The sequence below is a fragment of the Tenebrio molitor genome, chromosome 5 (genome assembly GCF_963966145.1).
Source record: "Tenebrio molitor chromosome 5, icTenMoli1.1, whole genome shotgun sequence".
NCBI lineage: Eukaryota > Metazoa > Arthropoda > Insecta > Coleoptera > Tenebrionidae > Tenebrio > Tenebrio molitor.
The window spans coordinates 21204937-21219639 of NC_091050.1; the positions used below are offsets into that span (position 1 = coordinate 21204937).

The window sequence follows — 14703 nt, forward strand, 5'->3', positions numbered from 1 at the left end:
AGTATTTCTAACACATAAGTGCAGTTTTTTAGCCTAAATTCTAAAAGACCGTTTCAAACTAAAAAAAATTAATAAAATCTGACAGAACTTTTTCTGACAGTTCTCGTTTTTTTTTTAAGCCAACCTTACAACGTTTTTTTGTTCGACGTTTCGTTTTGACAAGTGACATTTATCAAAATCCGTTCACACAGGAGGAAATTCTCAAATTTTGAGTGTCGAACAAAAAAAATATTTTCTGAATTACTCCAGTGTAGGACATTGTTTTCATTAATAAAAAAAATGATACTTTTAAAAATTGTCCCGATTTCCAAGTAATAACTCAAAAAATATTATTCATTTTCTTTTAATTTTTCAAAATTGTTCACGATGGATGACAGTATTAAATGAAGTACACTTTTATTTTAGAAAGATTATAATTTATGTATTTTCTGTAAAATGTCACCCGCACAGAATGACAATATTAAATTGTTTTCAACTAATACAATAAATCACAAAATAACATTAAAATTTATCTGTTGCACATTTGTACTTCACAAGAAAGAAACCACTTATTGAGTTGCTGTCATCGTCTGAGTAATAACAATATTTAAAACTCACAAACACTCAGTGCCAAAGTCAATAAAAATTTTCTTTCAGTAAACAACACTCCATAAAAATTAAAATATTGCCTATTTGTCTTACTTATTTCCTATTTATTTTTTCTTCCTATCTTGAGTGCACTTTGGACAATACCATTTTCCTTTGGGCTTGGTGGTCAATCCGACGCACGCAAAATGGAACCATTCGATGGGACACTAAAATGGAAAGTTGAAAACCAATCCGAAAAGGCATTTAAAGTTGCTTACATCTGGATTGTCACACCCGATCATTTCCCCGTAAGAAACTTGATGACAAAGACAATATGTCGGTTCGTTGGGATCTACGGGCATGTCTAAGACATCACTCGGATGCGCAATTCCAGCTAAACCAGGTAACACGGAGACTGAATCAGTAACTGAAATGATTCCCGTTATTATGTCTATCTCAACAAGTGACAAATGAATGTGCTAAATGGGTTAGATAGAGAAATGTTTTAATATCTAGACCCAGTCAAAGAAAAGAAATGTCATGAGATGATACGAACCCTCACCTGAGGCAGTCTTTGCTCCACTGCCTGTGTTACTACCAGTATTCCCTGTCGATCCAGTACCTTTCTGTTTCTTCTTTTTTGACCCCCTGTTCGTCCCTGCTGAATCCTCTTCACTAGAATTACCTGGTCTCTTCTTCTTTTCAGTTTTACCATCTTTAGTTTTTTTCCGACCTTCTAGAAAAAATCACATTTATCTCTACCCTTGTTTCTCCACCAAATCTTACTTTTACCAACAGAAGGTTCGTCTTGATTACGCGAATTTAGCGCTTTGTCTTGAATTTCAGACTCGAACCTCGCTAAATCGTTATCTAACCTCCTAATATGTTTATCGACTAACTCATATGTTTGAATGGCTAATTGTACTTTATCATCACCATATTCCTATTAAACAGAAAACATAATTTTCACAATTGAAAAAGGATATTCTACACACTTTTGCTTTATTGAACAGTGACTGAATTTTATCCAACTGTTCCTTTTTATCATCAGGTGTTACGGTTTTCTGATTTCGCAAGTAATTATCAGCTAGTGAGTCAATATTTTGCATTAAACCTTGGGCCCGGGAATCCAGATCTCGCATTAATGTGAAATTTCGTTGCAGTTCAATTGGCAAATGTTCCAAACCTGAAATGCATCAGATGTTCTAGAGTTTTCCTCTCTGCAGGACGTTTAAACTTACTGTCCAGGTAATGTTCCAAGTACAACGCAGACGTCATGATTTAAACTTTATGAGACATTAAAGGCTCTAATAATCTATTCCTTCTTGTTTTGTTTGGCGCTCTTTTCCATCAACAACATGCATCAACAATAGTGACAGCACATTGACATTTTGATTTGACGCTTTTGACATTTGCTGTCAAAATATTTGAATTTGACTGCAGAACCCCCTGACGACTAATTCCCAACTAAAAGTGGCAGTAAATTTGAATCAATTATTTTTGAACACTTTACAGAAGAAAATCAACTTGTAAAGACCTGTATAGACAAGTGACTTCGCTGCAATATTAATTAGCTTTTTGCTCTTAATTAAAAATTACTTTCATTCAAAAAAAGGATTACATTTTAATACCATCCAATTTTGTAAATTTTAATTCATTAATGTTGTGTTTGCATAGATAGAGCAACTTTATTAAAATATTCACCAGTTTTCACTGCAGTGTAATGCATTTCTAACATTTTTTCAGCCAATAAAGAAGTCAAGGTTGTGGCCGCGAGTTCATTTACCTTTTTGTACATTACTCATGATGAAAGTTCGCGGCCACGTGCTTCGAATACGCCACTTCTTACACTAATCTCTAAAAAATGAATCAGATCTAGTGTTGAAAAAATGCTTGGATTAAATTTTTCCCCGAAGTTAATTGCACTCATCTTCATTTTGTTCCAATGCAACTGTGAAGAAAATGACGGTATCGTATTACTCACCAAAATTGTGATAAATTTCGCAATTATCTTTTACTTGACAGGCATATTCCAAACGGACATCGGGGACCAAATGACGATTGGTCTGAGCGACAAAGGATACAAAAGTGTCCAACTAAGATGCGGCTCAGGTTCGATGTTAATAGAATTGAAAACGGAAGAAGACTTTGACGGAGTGATATACACCAGGGGAAGCTTCTACGACAAGAATTCGCCTTGTTTTTTGGACCCTGCAACCAGCAAACGTCGATCTTTTTCAATTAAATTTCCGCTGGATCAGTGCAACACCCAAAAGGTAAGAAAATGAAGCGAAATCGACGTTTACTCAGACCGCATTGCAGAAAGACGAAATTTATTCAAACACTTTGGTACTGCAACATGACAAAGAACTGATCATGCCAGGTGATGCAGCTTTCCATCTAGAATGCGATTACAGCAAGCCCAGAGACGTCACAGTTAACGCCAACTTGCAGAAGTTAACTTAACTTTTATTAGATTGTAGTAATCCTACTGACAATTATTTTTTTTTAGCGAAAAATCGGTGGTATCACGAATTACTCTGACAGACGCCGACCCTGCGTTCAAGAAAAATAGAGATCAGAGGTCAACAGTGGAGAATCTGAGTGGTACAGTAATCCTGACACCGGAATTTTTGAAAGGGCGTAAGGAGGAACTGTAATACCTAAATATCAAATTCATTGTCATATTTTAGGTGTGTCAGCAATTATGTAAAACTGAAAATAAAGCACGTTTTATTTATTTAATTTTATTAAAAATCAAATTCTTGTAAGTAAATATCTTGGAGTGTTTGTGAAAGAGTGGGAAGGTAGCCTGTGAGGGGTGCTTCAAGAAACTGCAACGTCAGACTATAGTCTTTTTATTAACACAAGTCCCACTGTCAATATCAATACCTATGCGGAAACCCACCAATATACATTAAAAACAGTACTACACCTCAAGAACATAGTAAGTAGAATAATACACCGTGCTAAAATCGTACAGCAATGAAATTAACTAGAATAAAATTTGAGCCGATTCTACTTAGTATACTCCGAATTGAAATAATTATACATAACGGGTTAAAACAAAAAATCGGCGAGAAAACGGTATTAAAACAATCATTAATGCGCAACAAATCGAAGAATTGAAACTGTTTACTGCGGAACACTTCAGCGAATATCATTTAAGTGTGCAACTCGAGAACCGTCTAGGTCGAATCAAAACTGAGTGTTTCACCGCTCGATCCCGTCTTACGAGATGACCCTCTTGAGAGCAAATCCGTACTACACGTGGAAAAATTCTTAAAATACAGTCTTATAAAAATGCACGATCGTTATAAAAATTTAGTACGCCCGTTTACTAATTAAACGTTCATCTCACGCTGCCACTAAATATGCATACACTGAGCAGTCTATTGAATGGACCAGCCAATAACTAAAATAAAACAGAAACCTTCACGTTGTTTAGATATGTAAATTTAAGAATTATTATCGACCACAATATCAAAAACCTAACAATAAATCCTTACATTATAAAAAGCTAATGTGTGACCAGTTAAATGCACTTAAAATTTCAAAGACTTTGCAAACAGTGCGGCAGTCGCTTGCGTTTTATCACCGTTAAACCTGCGCAACTCGGATATGACTTGTTCTCTAGCGAAACCTAAACCTGCTATCTCTTTAACGTCACCCTCGGAAAATTTGTCAGACGGTAAGACCTGAGTATTTGAAGTTGTGCTGGATTTGGAACCTTCGCCCATCCCACCGCCGGGGTCTGCAACAGTTACAAAACTCCATCAGAATCCGATCGGAACACCAAACCGCGTCACATTCATTTTCAGCTAGTACAACTCTACGAGCCGCGGTTAAATCAACAAATGTTCTACCAAAAAATTTATGCTTTCAACAAATTTGGGTAAGTTCAACGTTTACATCGAGCCACGATTACCTTTGACAAAGAGTAAATGTATTTAATTGCAAATTTACCAACAATTTCGTTATTCTGTACATTTACTTGCCGCTACTTTTCGGCCTTTTAGCTCGCTCTACAATAAAACGTTAGACAGAAACGATTTAGCTACTATGTACAGTTACTTGCCGGTACTTTTCGGCCTTTTAGATTTCTCTAGAATAAAATATTAGAGAGCAAGATGGCGGTCGCGTCGCACACAGTACTCACTTGACAACTGACTGTTTCTCAGTGCTTCCTGAAGCTGCCTGTCCTCCGACTCTTTGATGGACCTAGTGATGACGTCTTCTTCGCTATTCGTACTAAGTCGGGCGCATTCCGGCAAGTCTGTTTCGGCAAGGAATTTTGTTTCGGTTCCTGTTGTTCCGATCCTTAAAACATTCGCTCGTAAGTCGATACAACACTGAAATCAACCAACGCTTTATTAAACTCTTTCTGGAGAAGCGAAACGAATTTATTAACACACTTTCAACAGTACTAACCAACACAAAAACCAATCCGACTCACCTGATGTCTTTTGAGCATGTCCAAACCTAGCAACATATCCATGGGTTGATTTTCGAGAACGGAGAAACTTGTCGTGAGGTAGTCACTTTCGATTTGAATTTGTACCATGTGAATTCTTCCGATTATTTTTTGAACACCTACACCTTTTGCTATTCCGGCCCATCTGGTGTCCACTAATCGCATAATGTTACACCTTTCAGCGCAATTACTGGACATGATTGTGGTTTGAGCACCTTGGGTACGTTAAAAATCAAAAAGTTGTAATCTTGACGGAGGAGATACGTTACCTGAGTCGATAAAAGCTCTGACGGGATATCCGTTCACTCTGCAATTTATGTAAAGCATAACGACGGTACCGAAAGATTCGGGGTTGTATTCCATTGCTGCCTCCATATTGGCTTCTATGTTCTTCTGGCGGATCTCTTCGGCAATGAGGCGTTGAGCCTCGGTGTCGAACGGATCGGCGTTCAACATTCTAAGTCTTTGCTGTTCGCGTTCCTGTCTGGCCTGGACTTGTTCCCGGAGGACCGACGCAAATGTATCTGAAAAAATAAAAAACAAAAAAATACAGAAATATAAGAAGAGTCTATCAATGTTTATGTTCTCCGATCAAGGATATTTTTTTACTTGACGTTACGTGACATGTTACGTGGTGTTCCTGTCCATAAAGAATACGTCGATTGATTTGTTAGCAATATTTTCAAACTCAAGTAAATAATTAGATTAAAATTGATGACTGAATAATACACCAATAAATCCCATCTTTTATTCATTGTTAATGTTACATATTGTGGTGCAATGTAGAAATAAAAAGAGACTCAATGCACTGCACACCTTGATTGATGAATAATTTTTTGGTATACCAAAATCAAATTGCAAAATTATAGGACTCGTGTCAAAAATAAATGACTCCCTAGGATTTAGGGATATTCGTTACTAGGTTGCCATAAATTTGGTTAGGTTGGAGGCTATGTGGTTTCTGGTGACAAACAAAAGATATACCAAAAATGTAAGACAGCAAATTAATTGTAACAGTTGCAAATGACTAATTTCTCGCCAAGTGATAGATGATTTTCCGTTTCACAATTAATTTTGGTTACTGGCGGCATATTTATTTGGATTTAATCTCTCAATTCAAAGTAACCAACCTTAGGCATTCAAAATTACTTTTGAAAATTCTAGTTACACACAACATGAAAAACATTATTTCCCTAAAAGTTCGAATTCTAGGGAGTAATTTATTTTTGACACGAGTACGTATAGTCCTTGCCAAAACCAAATAACCACCAACACTGCATTCTACCCAGAAAATCAACCGGCAACGTTGTGTACTTAGATTTGATTATCCTACTAAAATCAAAATTGCCATTATACATTTAGTGTAATTTTGTTTTCACCAACTGAATTCAACAAGTGGTGGTTATTTAGGTTTGGCACGGCCTATATTATTTTTACTTTCCGTATGGAGACAAACCAATTTTAAAAATTTTATGCTGTATACTCAGTAGTGCCATAAATTTTATCTACATCATCAGATAAAAGCAACTTTATTGATGTGAAAGCTCTACTCTAAATTGTCATTTTATCCACCGACAAATTAAAAGAGAGCTCTTATTGGTTCCCAGCCATGGATAAAATTGGCAGGATCTTTTATCCATCGAACTTGGACCAATCAATAATTTTTGTAAATAAAAATTTCACATTCTTCTACATTTAATAATTATTAACTTCTTGAATTCACATTGTAAACACTCCTATGAGCAAACAAATTGGGCCGTATGATTTCCCTTTCGTTAAAGTTAAAGAACGTCGTTAAATTGTTTTGTCTCTGTCTAACATAGTGCTTGCTCACTTTGTCTAATCAATTATTTAGCTAATGAAAGGCTTAACGAATGGGAAATCATACGGCCCATAATTATTAAACCTCAATTTCGCATTTTGACACAAATGACATTTTTGTTACTAGGCATCAAGAATGGCTGAATCTGATGGTGACAATGAAAATTTGAATGATTTTGGTAACACTGTAATCTAAACACATTTCCAGTTGTCAGGTTTGACAGGCAAATTTAAAATGTCTACCATCAAAGCTTCATTTTTATAATAGCATAAACCATATATCTAATCTAGTTAATAGATATATGGCATACCCAACATAACCTTTTTTTTTTAATGTCGTGTCAAGTTAAAACATCGGGGCAGTGCCAATTACGAGACAAATTTTCAATTGTTTCATTGTTAATCACGCTGTAAATTATGAGTACATTCTCAGCAAAAGTAAAATAATGCATTAAATACACGGTTATAGTCACAAAATTTTGGCTGACCTTGAATTTGACAACTCAAGTCTGTAATGGATGAGCTGTGGTCTGTTCACAGATCAAAAATGTCCAACCTGTTATGTTGGCTAAATAATAAATATCCCTATAATCCTACATAGTAACTGAAGACGATACAAGTTGCTACAACTGAAACGACAATTTATTTTTCCTAAATTCATGCACGTCCTTAACCTAATTTATATTTAACGTAATGTCGCGAAAAAAAAAATATATTAGCCGCGTGTATTGTAGTCATAAACTGCAGTTTATGGATTTTTGATATGCAAACATGGTATGAATTATTTTAAAATGAAAACAACAACAGACTGTTCTGTGACATTTTTAGATTCTTTTCTTTGATTAATAACAAAGAAAATAAAATATTCGTTCGAAGCGGCGCCCTTTAACTTTAGTGAAACATTCAAACGGTTCTGCCACTCAGTTTCACTGCAAGTTTATTATTTTGAGAATCGCCCTCAAATGTCACATGATTTATATTGACAAATCACAACTCCGAATTGTTTGAATAGCAACCAATCACAATTTAATTAAGCGGAAATTTTCCCTAGGGAAAATTTCCGATATAATTGCCCTAGGGAAAAAAAAATTCGGGCGATTCTCTTCCGAATATACCTCGGGACAGATATATATCGCCAGAAATTTTTTCTTGCAGTCCAACACTCGTGGTTGTCGCTCAAAATTACCCTCGGGCTGGCGCCCTCGTGTAATTTTCTTGCTACAAACACTCGTGTGTGAGGACTGCTCGAAAAAATTTCCGGCAATATATCTGTCCCTTGGTATATTATATATGAGAATCACCCTCAAATGTGACATGATTTATATTGACAAATCACAACTCCGAATTGTTTGAATAGCAACCAATCACAATTTAATTAAGCGGAAATTTTCCCTAGGGAAAATTTCCGATATAATTTACCTAGGGAAAAGTTTTTTCGGGCGATTCTCTTCCGAATATGCCTCGGAACAGATACATATCGCCAGAAATTTTTTCTTGCAGTCCAACACTCGTGTTTGTCGCTCAAAATTACCCTCGGGCTAGCGCCCTCGTGTAATTTTCTTGCTACAAACACTCGTGTGTCAGGACTGCTCGAAAAAATTTCCGGCAATATATCTGTCCCTTGGTTTATTATATATGAGAACTGTACATTTGTAGCACATGTCCATTGTACATGAATAAACTTTATCTATTTATCTTTCCGTCTTAAACTAAGTCACTGCGTCATGAATCTTCGGTCCTGTAATTCATAATTTATTATTCAGTCTCTTTTGGAATAGACAGACCATGGATTAAAAAGTGACTATAACTAAAACTGTCTAGGTAGGAGCCGTCGGCTTCACAGAATTTTTGCGATTTTCAATCCAATGGGGTCTAAAAATTGTTTACTAGATTCGACATCAATTGCATAGAAACCGGCCATGGGGTACGTAAGAAAATTAAAAACTTGTTTTTAATGCTTCCGATCGTGCAAAAAAATTCAACGAGCGTTAGATGCTACCGGTCTTGGATAATAATGCTATTATACATACAATTAACTATTACCCTCGACCAATAAAACGCACCTTAATGCTTAAATAACTTAAATTATCGATTGTGAAAAACGAGCCTTTTATGTGTTAGTCAATACCTGCGACCAAATTAGATCAATTGTTGAGTCGTACTAATATACTCAGCGGCAAAATTAATCGCCCACCAAAATTTTATTAACTATTTTCAAATAAATCAAAGTTTAGCTGATTTATCTCATTTATGTATTACAATAGATTGATTATTATTAAGCCGCCTTTGAGGCTTTTTTTTTATCCACAAAATTTGATTCATAAAACACACTTATTTGACAAAGCTAAGTCATTTAAAGCGGGTGGGCGGTTAGTTGTGCTGCTGAGTATAGTTATAATTTAATTGAATAATGATATTTTAATGTTGAATATTCCATTCGTACTTAAAGTTACTCACTTCAACAGAATGTTCTCTCTTGATAAAATTTTACACAGTATTGATAATTCACGTCATCAAACTACAACATTGAAATCTTCTTTTGTAATCAACTTCATCAGTTACTCGTAGTATATTAAATCTACTTTTTCAGTTTTCCTCAACAAACTACAACGAAATCAAAATATTGTACGACATTAGACTCTGATTAGTAGATACTTATAATATTAATAATATTTTACGTTTGTTCGACGTTAAAACTAACAAATGGAGAAGAAATATGATAGAAATCCCTTTTTTACTTTATCAAGAAAAGTACTGGATTACTAGATGCGTCGCAACAGCGAACGGTTAGTAACACAGGCTGTACTGTAATTGGAAACTATCTAGGATTCTTAATTTATATTTTCACTTTGAGATACACGTTTCTCACCAAGCAATGTTTATAAAAAATACATTTTGATTACAGGCTTCAAAAACACGAAAAAAAAAACTCTTTCATCTCTAATTTAGAAAACCAACAAAGCGATTTCGTTCAACATGATCAAAACCCTGTCTGCACATTTAGCACACCTCAAACAAGACATTTGAAAGTGTTAAATGTTTTTAAAACGACATTAATGTTTTCTTCCATTTATTTTTAGTGGAGTGCAGTTTTCTGCTTACGACGACTATTTACGACAAATATTTCTGTACCAAAACTTTATAGTCGCTTTATTCGACTCTGGCATGAACACCTACCATTATAAAGTAACAACCTTCTCAATGTTCAAATTTGAACCAACATGGGAAATAATTAAAAACCCAATAGAATAAGAAAAAAATGCATTTTTAAATACATATACTTAAATAGATTAAATGAAGCGGCATTGATTTAAAGCAGGGCTTGAAAATTATTGTATTAAACTTATTCTTTTCCTGGAGGTATTACTGAAGGTTTTCACATCTCCATCATGTTATTTTACTCTAATCCCGATATATTTGGTGAAAATATTTTCCACGTAACGAGTGTTCACAAAAATATGTGGTCGTGACTTAGTGCTTGCTTTTGTTTCCGTTAAGGTGTACTGTAGCCTTCATCAGTTGTCAAATGTTTCGTAAACAGAAAGTGTAGAGTTAAAAAATGGAACTGGGACGACCAGTACGAATTTCAGAAACCGTTGAAAAAGTTAAAAACATAATATGTATGTATAATATGAACTAAAAAGTTCAATTTGTCATTTATCAGAACAAATGAAGGTGTGATCAAAATTAGATAATGCATCTGAAGAATTTCTCCATTAAAAAGACAACCCAGGTTTACAAAAGAGAGAGACAACCACGGCCTGCTTGAGCAGAAATTTATTTGAACATTGTTTAGCGTGTGATCAAATAAATTTCAGATCAAGACTGCTTTGTCATACAACACATGTATTTAAATGGAACAATTAAAAAATAAGCAATGTCAGTCAACAACTTATTTTCAATAACAGCTAACGTCATGCTCTTGTATCTTGGTCATGGCTATAGTGATAATGATAAAAAGAACAAAAACTTAAGATTAGGCTTTCTTATCACATACACACATTCACATTAAAAGTGGTGTAAGGACAAGTCTACATAGATTTTTGTTAAGTGTATACCTTTTATTTTCATGAAACCTTAACATCTACATAATTGTGTGGGCAAAGTGAAAAAATGTCCGAACACAACTATTAAGAAAATATAGCATTTATTTCTTACCAATGTTGCCACTCAGGAGAGCGTCGGCCAATCGGGGATTATTTTGTTTCAACAGCGCCAGTTGATCAGGATTCGCCAAGAACATATCTCTGATCAAGACTGGATCATCCTCGGATGGCCTCCCAGGCGACACCCGGCTACCTCTGGCAGCAGTTGGTATCTGAATTCCGCTGAAATCCAGACTGGGAACTACAATTACAACTGTTACCGACAATTCCACTACGAATCCTGACGCCACTACTTCCTGATCCTGGCACCTGCTCGAAGGAGCTCTGGGACGAGCCCGCGTGTAGCATGTGCTGCAAGATGACGGCGTCCCCGTCGCGAATTCCGTACGCCTTCAGGGATTTTTTGTTATCCATCAGAGGCATTCCGTTGAACGCGATGACGATCTCGGTAGCCGGAAATCCCGTTTCCACTTCACAAAACGCTTTGAAATTTTCCAATTCCAAATCTTCTGATACATCCAGGACGAAAATAAAATCCGTTAATGTAGTCACCGTCACTTTCATTTTGCTGATTTACGGCCGAAAACGTCGTCAACTGATCGAACAAATTACAAGATTAAACGATACATTTTTATTCTAACCTAAAATAACAACCGCTGGGAGACTAATATGACAGAATCATGCTGACAGGCGGTGTTGGTGGGAAATTTGGCAATGGAGCACGAAGAACACAAAGAAAAAATTCAAAAATATATCAAGGGCAACCGATTGAACATTTTAATTCTAAAAAAAACTCCAAACAATATTCAGTATGTTGAAGTTTTGGCAAAAACAACATATTTACAGTTTGGACTGTTTATTTGTCCAGTTGAGATGTTTTGGTTGGGGTGCAATAAAACTTGAATATGCTGTGCCCTGACCAATGAAACAAGGGAGAAAATCTTTCTCTCATTTATAATTCATAACGATCTGTTTTAATTATAGATACCTAGTTATTTATGCATTACTAGCAATCAATGAATCAATGAACTTTGAGACGTAGGTGAGTGTAAAATAGGCAATAACATCAACACCTCTGGATGATTTTTCAGTTTTGTTGGTTGCATATATCAACACTGATTTTACAACCGTAGATTATTGGCGTTGAGGTAGAGGTAATTTCTAACCTACTTATAAAACACTATAATAATAATCTATCCGTCCACTATCTAATGTAAATTTTACAAAATTGTGTGGTAAGTACTATGCCGGCCAAAAAATTTTGGCCGTCATTGTCTGTCAATTCAAAAATAAAAAATTGTAATCCGTACTTTATTGTCATTGTGATTACCGTCTTGATTATGAACGTTATTTTTTGGGTGGTAAATTTCAAAACTCAAAATTATTTTGTCATTTCTACTACACAGAACGTTTACCTCAGGTTATCTATGTACGATTGCTCTAATTTTGTTTATTCATGTCGGATTTTTCGAATATCTGAGCTTCAAACAGTTTAAATTGATTGTCAAAATGACAAGAATCGAAAGTGGGGTTACGATTCCTAAAGGTTTATTTACACTTTACTTGAATGTCAAAAAACTGACGGCCAAAATTTTTTGGCCGCCATAGTACTATTGCGATCAAAAAATTTTGGACACTAATGTCATCGTGCTGTCATAGATTCTAAAACGACCCTTATGTATTAATAACCTCAATTTTGATTGTGTCAATTTTGAAAATGTGAATGTCAGATTTACCGAGAAAATATTCAAAAAGTTGTAAAAATCAGACAAATGAAATAGAACGAGGTTTTAATTAATAAAAAATATAAAACAAATACCCAAATGTACTCGCATATTAAAAAAGTTATATTTTAAACCGGTGTCAAATAGACAACAATTTCATCTTTCATGTGACAGTTTCAATAAAGCATGATTTAGAGTAATTGTTTTAATGTGACAGAAGTTTGATGTCCAAAATTTTATGATTGTAATAGTACAGTTGGTTGCAAAAAAACCGGGAACTGTCAGAATAAAATTGATACATCTTTACAATGTTTTCAGTGTGAAACCAAAACCTTCTTAGGAGAGATACAGCTGAATTATCAATTGACAGCAGGACAGTATAAAAAATAAAATAATTTTTAAAAATGTCATTGAATTATTTATTTATAAACTGACATGCCGTCAAATAATTCTAACCTATTTAAATCCGACTTTGGCAATGAAAAATAAAACGTTTATTAGGGAACACATATACAGTGCGTTTTTTTTTTAAGAAAATTACAAAACGTAGCGCTGTTTTTAGATTAAACAATAGTATTATCTAGTACTTCATTTTGTAATACCTAAATGGTTGTACTAATAGACAATTTACAAATAAAATGTTATTTGCAAAAATAGTGTGAACATTAATATTTTACATTTAATAACGATAGATTCATTATTTAGGTATGTTATAACAAGGTTCTTTACTTCAATAAAAATTAAATGAAATGTACAAAATGGCCTCCAGAGGCAGTTAAGCAATCACACAATCAATTACATATCAAAATTACAAATGTCAGGTGAAATTTTAGCCTACTGAAAATTTAAAATTGGTGCAAACGGAATTCAAAAAATTTCTTTTTGCTAACTTATTCCTTGCTTCTGGTTATTAAATTGAAATTGTTTCTATACATTATCATATCCCACAACTTTACTACCAAACTGGATTGAATATTTTCGTAAGGACAAAAGTTAACATGGGGTTGAAAAATTAGCATGTAAAACCCTATGGCCAGTCTTAAAAAAAACTCACTGAACAGTGTCCCACCTAAGACTTTTAGGCCTTATATCTCTATTATTTTTGGACCGATTTTTAAATAGATCATTTAAAGGGTGGAGATTAATCTCGCGTTACTCAAGTACACTTGCTTTCAAAACTTTCCCGTACACCTATTTTTCGCTGTATTAAATCAGGGTAGTAATTAATCAACTCTGATATTTAAACTTTTGAAAAGTCAAAATGCCTCGACTGACAGAGCAAGACAAAGTTTTGATGCTTTCCAAATTAGAAGAGGGTTGCTACTCATAATGGGCTAAATAAAAGCACTGTTCTTCAAGTAAAGAAGAGGTGAGAATAAGAAGGGACCGTGAGTAGAAGACCGATCATAACTTTTTCTAGTTGCTGTCAATGTCATCTTTAACCTAATCTGAGAATTACCCGTTCACACTGCTTAAATTTTGCAAAATCGTTGTTACTTGATTTTGAATGTGTACGCGATAGTTTACATACCTTCAGTCTTAAAAACGCCGCAAACCGTAGATCCGTTATTTATTGTACGATTTTAATAAACAAAAGAAACAATACAATGGTTAAGAAAACACTACAAAACGGCTTAATTTTTTATTTTTTTCAACATTAACTGTTATGTCAAATAAGTATCACTTTGTTTTTTTAAATGGAAACATATATTTATGTATGTATTTATCTTTATTCTGGTAGAGATTTTTTATCTGAATTCAATGATGTCTAACACATTGACTTTTGTGCAATAATAGTAGTTTATTTAACGAGTTCGTGTGTAAATTGGGCTTTTTTTGGCATGAGTGGGCCAGTTTAAAACGCGAGTGAAACGAGTTTTAAAGGAACACTCATGCCAAAAAGAGCCCAATTTACACACGAACGAGTTAAATACGAGGTTTTTTGGCTCTACGAGCCCCTCAGGCTCAAAGTCTCCAAATCGCTTAAAATCTTAAAAATTAGCTCGACGTT

At 34.6% G+C, this 14703-nt stretch overlaps 3 protein-coding genes across 9 annotated transcripts; 1 reads left to right on the forward strand and 2 right to left on the reverse strand.

Annotated features, from left to right (window-relative positions):
* Nucleotides 1-394: 394 nt before the first annotated feature.
* Nucleotides 395-1997, reverse strand: Ing5 (inhibitor of growth protein 5). Of its 5 annotated transcripts, none has more exons than XM_069049386.1 (6): nt 1809-1997; nt 1563-1753; nt 1360-1510; nt 1124-1300; nt 846-994; nt 395-794 (listed from the first exon to the last, which is right to left on the reverse strand). In XM_069049386.1, the coding sequence occupies exons 1-6, from the start codon at nt 1843-1845 to the stop codon at nt 693-695; spliced, it is 807 nt and encodes a 268-aa protein (XP_068905487.1). In that variant the 5' UTR covers nt 1846-1997; the 3' UTR covers nt 395-692. The 5 variants fall into 5 exon arrangements, with proteins under 5 accessions (XP_068905487.1, XP_068905484.1, XP_068905486.1 ...); XM_069049383.1 differs by having other exon boundaries at nt 1354-1510; XM_069049385.1 differs by having other exon boundaries at nt 1130-1303; nt 1354-1510.
* A 342-nt stretch (nt 1998-2339) lies between these two features.
* LOC138132057 (uncharacterized) lies at nt 2340-3307 on the forward strand. The gene is made up of 5 exons (XM_069049388.1): nt 2340-2535; nt 2593-2843; nt 2890-3023; nt 3080-3210; nt 3261-3307. The coding sequence occupies exons 1-5, from the start codon at nt 2457-2459 to the stop codon at nt 3278-3280; spliced, it is 615 nt and encodes a 204-aa protein (XP_068905489.1). The 5' UTR covers nt 2340-2456; the 3' UTR covers nt 3281-3307.
* Nucleotides 3308-3409: 102 nt separating this feature from the next.
* rngo (DNA damage inducible 1 homolog rngo) lies at nt 3410-11675 on the reverse strand. Of its 3 annotated transcripts, XM_069049379.1 has the most exons (8): nt 11262-11675; nt 11021-11209; nt 5311-5565; nt 5024-5256; nt 4727-4919; nt 4646-4672; nt 4534-4592; nt 4182-4321 (listed from the first exon to the last, which is right to left on the reverse strand). In XM_069049379.1, exons 1-7 carry the CDS (start codon nt 11530-11532, stop codon nt 4558-4560), a joined length of 1203 nt encoding a protein of 400 aa, XP_068905480.1. In that variant the 5' UTR covers nt 11533-11675; the 3' UTR covers nt 4182-4321; nt 4534-4557. The 3 variants fall into 3 exon arrangements, with proteins under 3 accessions (XP_068905477.1, XP_068905479.1, XP_068905480.1); XM_069049376.1 differs by lacking the exon at nt 4534-4592 and having other exon boundaries at nt 3410-4321; XM_069049378.1 differs by lacking the exons at nt 4534-4592; nt 4646-4672 and having other exon boundaries at nt 3410-4321.
* Between the last annotated feature and the right edge of the window lie 3028 nt (nt 11676-14703).